The 9002-nt window shown below is 50.5% G+C and overlaps 2 protein-coding genes across 2 annotated transcripts; one reads left to right on the top strand and one right to left on the bottom strand.

Annotated features, from left to right (window-relative positions):
• The first annotated feature begins 2497 nt into the window (after positions 1 to 2497).
• Positions 2498 to 3610, top strand: LOC124694789 (putative cyclin-dependent kinase F-2). The gene has a single exon (XM_047227736.1). The coding sequence runs from the start codon at positions 2498 to 2500 to the stop codon at positions 3608 to 3610; it is 1113 nt and encodes a 370-aa protein (XP_047083692.1).
• Positions 3611 to 6779: 3169 nt separating this feature from the next.
• On the bottom strand, positions 6780 to 8315 carry LOC124697045 (pentatricopeptide repeat-containing protein At5g15300-like). Its single transcript, XM_047229687.1, has one exon. It carries the CDS (start codon positions 8313 to 8315, stop codon positions 6780 to 6782), a length of 1536 nt encoding a protein of 511 aa, XP_047085643.1.
• Positions 8316 to 9002: the final 687 nt, after the last annotated feature.

The following is a 9002-nucleotide window of genomic DNA, read 5'->3' as shown; positions in this document are numbered from 1 at the left end:
AGGCGATCCCATTTCTCCTTATTTATTTCTGCTCTTCGGTGAAGGTTTCACAGTGCTACTAAACCACTTTGGTGGTAACTTTGTGGACCGTGGAGTCAGAGTTAGTGTGCAATCTCCCTGGATCAACCATCTACTCTTCGCTGATGATAGTTTGATTTTATGAGTGCAAGGTCTAAAAGTGGAGAAAGACTGAATCATATTCTGAGGATCTACGAGGAGTGCTCAGGTAAAAGTGTCAATAAAGAGAAGAGCTCGATTTTTTCATCCCAAACACTCCAGCACATGTCTGTCAGAGTTTGAAACGAACTTTGGAGATCTCAGTTGAGGCGTTTAGTGAACGCTATCTGGGTCTGCCGACTGTTGTTGGCCGAATCACAAGTGGCTCCTTTGATCAAATAAAGGAAATGATTCGTAGTATGATCCAGGGTATTGCGAGGATGCTATTGTGTGCTGGTAGAGAGGTCTTTTTGAAAACAGTAATTCAGGCTATTCCCACTTTTAGCATGAGTTGCTTCAGATTGTCAAAGAAAGTGTGCAAGGGTTTAAGAGCTTGCATTGGTCAGTACTGGTGGAGTAGTTCTTTGGACCGCAGATCTCTACATTGGGTCTCTTGGAATGTGCTTGCATCTCCAAAAGTTAAGGGCGGTATGGGTTTCAGGGATCTAGAACTGTTTAACCTAGCAATGTTGGGAAAACATGGCTGGAGACTCATGATTAACCCTGACTCATTATGTGCCCGGGTATTGAAGGGGGGATATTTCCCTAACTCCTCCTTCTTGCAAGCGTCTGTGCCGCATCGCGCTTCGGCGACGTGGAAGGCAATTGTTGCAGGAAGGGATGCTCTCCAACTGTGGCTGCTGAAACGGATTGGTGATGGATCAACAGTGTCTGTCATGAATGATAGATGGATACTGGTATCCGAACGATGCAGCCGTTGGTGCAACTTGGTAGAAACAATGTTACCTTCGTATCAGAGCTAATCGATCATGATGCTGGATGCTGGAAGGTGGATGTGGTCAGAAGCAAATTTATCGCCCCGGAGGCCGATGCGGTGTTAAATATTCCGCTACGCCGTGGTGGGGGTGAAGATTTATGGGCCTGGTCAGTGGAAAGAACTGGTAACTACTCTGTTAAATCTGCGTATCGTGCTCTAGTGAGTCGCAACGAGCTTCCAGCTCTAGACGAAGGGACGATTACCGAAATCTCAACTTCAGAAAAGCAGTTGTGGACAGTTCTTTGGAAATTGAATGTTATGCCAAAAGTTCGAGTTTTCTGGTGGAGGGTTCTGCGAGGGATTCGTGGAAGCCACTTTTAAGCATAGACATATTGCCAAAATTAGTAGATGCAAACGTGCTGATCTCATGTGATCATGCGAAGAGGTTCTAGGTGGAGGCACAATATTGGTTGCAATTTACTTTGCCAAAGCTACACCCACAGACTTGGACCCGTGACATTACTTGTGATGACATGTTCTCAAGTTCGGACCGATCAAAGATAATTACGGTTATGTGGGCCATTTGGAACTCGGTGAATAGTTGGAACATGATAGGGGGTCTATGACCCAGCCCATTCTGTTAAAATGGCTACGGAAGCACTGGCGATTCTGGATATTCCGAGGAGTTGTGCTACTGTTCTTCCTGGTCAAGGTTGGCGCCCTCCGGATGAAGGTGTTGTTAAAATTAACACTGATGGAGGACTATCACTGGATGCTCGTCAAGGTGGTGATGGAGGTGTGGCACGCTCACACTCTTCCTACTTGGGAGCATGGAGCAAACCCTACTCTGGGGTTACTGACCCTCTCGTTGCTGAATCCTTGGTTGTGCGTGATGGAGTGATCTTCGCAAAACTCCGGGGCTATTCCAAGGTAGTGATCGAGACGGATTGCCCGGAGATGATTAATCTCTGGAACTCTCGCCACAGTTCCCGTTTTATTGTGGCACCAATTCTGCAAGAAATAGGAGAGCTAGTTTCATGTTTTTCTTCCTTTGTTGTTCAGCATGTCTCTAGGGCTGCAAACATTCCGACACACTTGTGTGTGCTAAGTTAGCGTGTACGCTGGTTGTGACGAGCAGCTGGCTCAATTGTACTCCTGATTTCCTGGTCGTTAGCCTTGTGGCTGATGGTGAGGGGTCAGTTTTAGCTGAATAAAATCTCTCACCCCGAAAAAAAAAGTCGATCAATGATCTTGCAGGCGTGCAAACGGAAACGCAGGTTGCACGGAAGCGAAACAGCATCGCTCCCACATTGTAGTGCTGAATCCAATCGCAAGAAGGTGACGCAACCTGTCGAAGCTCCAAAAGGCAGTAACCGCCTTCCTTTCCAATTTGAATCCGACTCGAGGTCAGGGTTTCACTTCCATGTCGATCGCCAATTCGCCATTGCCTGTATATATATGTGCCGCCGATCCACACCGACATACGTACAGCTCTTCCATACGCGCGCGGCCGTCTCCCTCCACTCCGAACCAAGCACCGCAAGCGGTCGTCGATCGAGTGCCATGGCCGCCCGCAAACGACCTGCCGCCGGCCACGCGACGACTGCCCAAGGATCGGCGACACAAGGACGCAAGAGGAGCCGCACCGACGAGTACGACGACGTGGCCTGCCTCGGCGAGGGCGGCTTCGGCGCCGTTGTCATGGCGCGCAACCGCGCCACCGGCAAGACCGTCGCCATCAAGCGCCTCTCCTCGCCGTCCGCGACCAGCGCCGCCGACCTCCAGCGCGAAGCCGGGTTCCTCAGGGCCTGCAGCGGGAACCCCTACGTGGTCGGCTTCGAGGCCCTGGTGGTGCACCCGGCCACCGGCCGCCTCTCCCTCGTCATGGAGCACGTCGCTGGGCCGAACCTCCACTATTTCCTGTGGGACAGGCGCCACGGCCAGCCGATGCCGGAGTCGACGGTGCGCGCCTTCATGTGGAAGCTGCTCACCGGGGTCAAGATGATGCACGCCCGCCACGTCGTCCACCGCGACATCAAGCCGGCCAACATCCTCGTCGGCCAAGACGGGGAGCTCGTCAAGATCTGCGACCTCGGGCTCGCGGTTTCCATGGTCGAGCCTCCGCCCTACACCCAGGCCGGCACCCCGTTCTACACGGCGCCAGAGATGCTGCTGCAGAAGCCGGACTACGACACGCTCGTGGACACTTGGTCGCTCGGCTGCGTCATGGCCGAGATGCTCGCCGGCGGCAAGGCGTTGTTCCCTCGCGGAGAAGATGACTACGTAGACGAGATATCACAGCTGTGGAACATAATCCGAGTGCTCGGGATGCCGGACGAGAGGACGTGGCCGGGGTTCGACTCTCTGCCGCTCGCCATGGCACTGCAGCTGCTACCGCTACCGGCGGGGCACGAGCACAACAGGCTGCGGGATCTGTTCCCCGAAGAGAAGCTGTCACACGAAGGATTCCAGGTGCTGCAAGGCCTTCTCACGTGCAACCCCGACAAGCGACTCACGGCGGCCAAGGCGCTCAAACACCCATGGTTCGCTGCTCCTCGTCCCGCCGTCGCGTTGCCGAGAAAGAAGGCGACTCCGCGCAGTTTCATCCCACCGGCGGCACCAGAGAAGAACGAACTCAATATCCCAGTGACGATGTGGAACGCACAACGAGTGTAGAGAAACCATGTAAAACTGTTTCATTGCAGAGCTTGGATGATCGATCCGTGTAAATCTTAGATCAAATTGTAAAGAAACGATATAACAGTTGTATCGTATGCAGAACTGAACTGCAGTCCTCTTTTCAGATTATGTGATTGTTCTGTTTAATTGGGAGAAATTAATAGATCCATTATGTTCATATGCCCTAAACGTGTGCTACTACAGTTCAAGTGTATGAAATTCAGAACGGCATGCTGAATGCCTGAATCATATCCTACATTCTGCTGCATTTGTCATGTCCACGCCCAACTGGTTGCGCAGATACAGAGGTGAATCGGTACGAGTTACAGACACATGTATATCCATCAACACAATTTTGATACCACACCACATGCCAAGAGATGGAAGTGCAGCCAAATTATTCGGAAGCTATTACCCCTGGAGCAGGTAACACAATGGACACAGGTATCTATGTGATTTGAGAACAAACACAAAAGCCCATATTTACAACTCAGCCAACACCTACATCACACCCTCAATGCGTGTCAAATGTATATAAATCGGTACCTATCAAACTCAACAAACGTACACACAACTTCATTTTTTCAAGAATCTGTCCACCCCTTGGGGAGCCGCCACCGACAGTGCCAGTAGATCAATGCCCAGGACCAAAGCAGGAACATGAAGCTGTAGTCTAGAACCTCATCGGGCAGTCTACTTACTGCCAATAACAGCCAAAACATAGCGCGAGTCTCTCAGCTCCGAAGGGTTCCACCGGTCGGCCATGAAGATGAATGAACCTCTTACGCCTGGGGGTGGCAACACAAATGTGCTCTGAGAGAAGAACGTCGTCGACTGGAATATGTCATTCCCTCATATGCAGGGATTGTCCAGTGTCTCCCAGAGTCCCATGACCGATGTGGTGGCGTGAGCTAGATCGGTGTTTGGCTCCCAGCCTGCAGCCTGAGGTTCATGTAGTAGGTGTCATCGAACAGTTTGTATTTGTTAGAATGGCAATATGGTCATATCGAGAATTCTACAGAAGAGAACTGGAATACATAACTTGTGTATGTCAGAAGTTATGTACTATGAAAATATGGATATAACAAGATGGTAACAGTTGACATAATAAGTTAACCTGCTGAATATAATAATTTATATATGTCCCAAGTAAGGAATGTGTATGCCCACATAACAGACAGTAAAACTCTGTAATGGAATTCTTAATGATTCGAAAATGCCTTAAACCACACTAGAATCAGGCCTTCTCGATTTTCAGACAAGTAAAAATGTGTGCACGCCGTCAAGAATGACAATATCAGATGACAATACGACTCATGCAATAATTTAAGAAACGAACAATGAAGAACCTTACAATCAAGACTCGAGCAGGTCAACAAGATGGTGTGTTGTTTCAAGTTTGGCCCAGCTGTGCCACCCAGCAGGATTTATGCAGAGTCATCTGTAAAAGTTTCTCCAAAATCAACCCTCCCGAAGACACCTCCCCAACTGCCAAGGTACAAAAGTGCAGCCTCCAGAGGCGGAGCTAGGAAAATATTTTAGAGGGGGCATGGATGTGCCAAATGGGGAAAAATGAATTGCTAAGTGGGGGCAAATCACCATTTAGCTTGGCATATTACAAAGGGACTAAAACTTGAGTGGGGGCAGCTGCCCCCTTAGCTAACACATTGGATCCGCCTATTTCCTCAATCCCAGTTACCCATAATAACACGCCTGCATCGATCATCTTGTGTGGTCTGCAAAAAGTAAGAAAAGGAAATTAGTACAAAAGTGCAGTTTCCCCAATCCCCATTACCCATAGTTACTTCAATGCAACATTATTGTGTACAATGCTTTCCACATTCCATCAAAAATATTTCTTTGCACAACAAAACTGCAAGGTACCCTGAATCAATTCCGCAGATAAACTCCAAAGAAATTGACCCACATCTGGTGTTATACTACTATGCAGTATAAGCAGTCACACTACATTTTTTGTATTCTATCAAGCTAGCACTAGAGGTATGACAGGCTAAGCAGCTGCTGAACATAGATAACTAAAGCTATTTGCTGAGGCTCAATAGTTGCGATATTAGCATACTTTTCCATTAAGCAAAAAGAATCAGATGACATATTGGCATAGTATTTAAGTAAATATGATAACTCAGCACCACTAGCAGGTGAGCATATTTACAACATTAGTAAACATCTATCAAACATGCAGTTAAGCACCTAAAGTGAAAAAATCCCTACGAAAAAATCAGTGAGCTAATATAACCAAGAGCAAAGAAGAAAAAACAACAATTATGGAAAGGGCGCCTATTCGCTGTCATGCATAATGCCGCTGCTTGGACTGACACCTGTAACATGAGAGTACGCATCGACACTCAATAAGCTCCAACCAACATGGAACTTGTGAGGAATATCCAGAACATGTCAATTTGTGGTACCAAAACCAGCTACAATTATCCAATCAATCCTACCAGGCTACCATTTCATAGATGTAATAGTTCAAAGGAACATGTTTGAAGTGTACAACATTAAAGTTTACATCATTGCATAATTATCCCTCCAAAACAAGCAAGGCATGACTTCAAATTTACGGACTTCTGGAAATACAATTCACTAGTTACTTGAAGTCCATTAATGTAACTATCACCTGTGCCCACCTTTATTAGTGACCCACAGAAGGCGATAAGACACCTGTCTTCGGAAGGCACTAGCTTGCGGTTCACGCCCTATAGGAAATCCTAATGACAGTGGGCACCTGGTTGTTCAGAGTAACATGTTAGTTAATTTTTAAGAAGTCCGAGCCTTCAAGGTTTGTACCACCAGTACCAAAAAAGACTTTCCTCACAGCAGTATGGACTGGCACACAAATGATACAAGTGATAACTAAACTGGGATATAAATAATATGCATTCATATAGACTGAAACTGGCTTTGGTGCACTGTCACCTGACTCAACTAGTCTATCCAAGAAAGAAAGCTAGTATATTTTTGTTACCTGAACCGCAGTTGCTATCGGCCTTACAGTGTTGTCAATTACATCAATCATCACACCCCTGGCCAGAAGACGGAGACGCATGTGACCAATTCATAAGCATTGTCCGGTGTATGCCTTGTGGTTGGTGCGATATGCTTATAAATTGTGATCTAACTCCGAAGGATAGCCAGACAGGGTAAATTACAGTTGAGGCAGAAAGGCGGTGCTCCGGCCTATAGTCTTCTGGACCCTGTTCTCATTCATGGCACGTCTGATCTCTGTGGCCTCAGCTATCCGTCCGGCAGAGGTGTACATATCACTGAGCAAAATGTAATACCCACCTTCCTCTGGTTTTAGGTTACTTAGCTCCTGAACAGCCCGCTCTGCCATATTGATATCTCCATGTGTCCGACAAGCACCAAGTAGTGCACCCCAGACCACAGCATTGCTTGGAATCGGCATCTGCTGAATCATTTGGTATGCCTCCTCGAGTTTACCTGCCCGGCCAAGCATGTCCACCACACAGCCGTAGTGCTCGATAGTGAGCTGCACTTTGCCGTAGTCCCCATGCTGCATCGCATTGAACATGGCACGCCCCTCCTCAACACAGCCCTTGTACGCGTATGCCAGAATCACCGCAAGCAGCGTCGCCCCATCTGGCCTCACGGTGTTCCCTTCCGCCAACATCTGATGGAACACATCAATCGTGTTGTCCAGATCGCCGTGCGATGCGTATGCTGAGATGAGTGTATTCCAAGATGCCAAACTCTTCACCATCATCCCGTCAAACAAAGCTCGTGCTTCAGGGAGGCACCCGCACTTAGCGTACATGTCCATGAGTGCATTGCGAAGTGACACCATCCATCCAAACCCATGGGAATCAATGAGCCTCCGCACACGCTCCCCAGTTGCAAGATCGCCGAGTGTGGTACACGCAGACACAATACTCACCATGGTAACCTCGTCTGGCTGCATTGGCATTGCATCAAACAATGCCAGGGCCTCCTGTGGCATGCAAGCCTTAGCATATGCAGAAATCATCGCAGTCCAAGAAACGACATCCTGGCAAGGCATCTGGTCGAACACAACGCGCGCAGCATCCAAATCATTGGCTTTGAGGTGTGCAGTGAGTAGCCCTGAGAAGGAGACCACGTCCCGAACCGGAATTTCTTCAAACACCCTGCAGGCGTCGTCGACAGACACCCGGCACGCATAGGCGTGAAGTAGCGCATTGTGTACGTGCGTGTGCGCGCTGAGCTTCCCGAGGCAGCCGTGCTTGATCGCTTGGGCGTGGAGGTCGGAAGGTAGCCGCCGGCGCGAAGGGCAGCGAGAGCAGGACTTCAGGATGAAGGTGAAGGTGAAGGCGTCAGGTGCGGCGCCCGAACGGCGCATCACGGTGAAGAGCTCGATGGCGTCGCCGGGCGAGGACGAGGCAGCGAGGCCGCGCATGAGGGTGTTGTAGAAGAAGGTGGGGTGGGAGGAGGCCGACGAAATGAACGGGAGGTGGGTGGAGAGGATCGCGGCGGCCTGGCGGAGGTCCCCGGCGGGCGAGACGGCGGCGAACCGAAGGAGCTTGGCCAGCGCCGCGACGGCGTCGGCAGCCGGGAGGAGGTGGCGGCGTCGTAAGAGAGCGCCGTGAAGGAGGCGCAGGTTGCGCTTCGTGGAGCACCGGCCTGAGAGCGCCACTAGATCCCCGTTCTCCGGCGAGATGGACGTTAATGGAGACGGCGGTGGCATCGCGGCGTGTCTAGTTTAGCTGCGTGCCGTATGTTCGTCCGCCGGAGCCCGAGCTGGCTGCTGGGAGCCTAGAATGCGTTCTGGGCATCTCCAGCGGGCGCGACGAGCGTCCGTTTGCGTCCGCCCGTGATCGGAAATACGTCTGGGGCCTGTTCCAGCGGGGCGACGCAAAGTGACCGGGCCATTCGCGGAGACGCAAACCTAGCCCAAATATGCGTCAGGTTTGCGTCTCCGCGGACGCTCGGCGGACGCGCAAAGTGTCCGCTCGGTCCTCGCGCGGGCCCGCCTGGCAGCGGCACAACTGCTTCGTCTTCCACGGTATTACTTCTGGGCGGCGCGCTGCAGCCTTTGCAGGGGCCGCGTTAATGGCGTGCCTCGGCTTCCGCGAGCGTGCCCAGCTAGTAGGCGTTGCACTGGCGAGCCATTGAAGGCGAGATGGCGTCGGAGCCTAAAAGGGACGCTGCCGGCGCCCATTTCCCCGACCAAAACCATTGGCAAAATCCCACAGTAGCCACCACGCGGACGCCATGGGGAAGAAATGCTGGCCGTTCCGGAAGACGAAGAATGTAATAACCCAGAACATAGGAACAACGAAGGGTAGATTTAGAAATGGGATGTGCATTTCATCGCAAAACGGGGGAAATTTTCGCGCCTTATTGCAACTAAACCTAAGAGGGATCGAGGTTC

Source organism: Lolium rigidum, chromosome 3, assembly GCF_022539505.1.
Source record: "Lolium rigidum isolate FL_2022 chromosome 3, APGP_CSIRO_Lrig_0.1, whole genome shotgun sequence".
In the NCBI taxonomy this organism is placed as follows: domain Eukaryota; kingdom Viridiplantae; phylum Streptophyta; class Magnoliopsida; order Poales; family Poaceae; genus Lolium; species Lolium rigidum.
The sequence above is the reverse complement of the archived record's forward strand: the minus strand, read 5'-3'. Positions and strand labels throughout refer to the sequence as shown.

Excerpts from the sequence above, each read along its gene's own strand:
- LOC124694789 (XM_047227736.1), top strand. The coding sequence starts at position 2,498 with ATGGCCGCCCGCAAACGACCTGCCGCCGGCCACGCGACGACTGCCCAA.
- LOC124697045 (XM_047229687.1), bottom strand. The coding sequence starts at position 8,315 with ATGCCACCGCCGTCTCCATTAACGTCCATCTCGCCGGAGAACGGGGAT.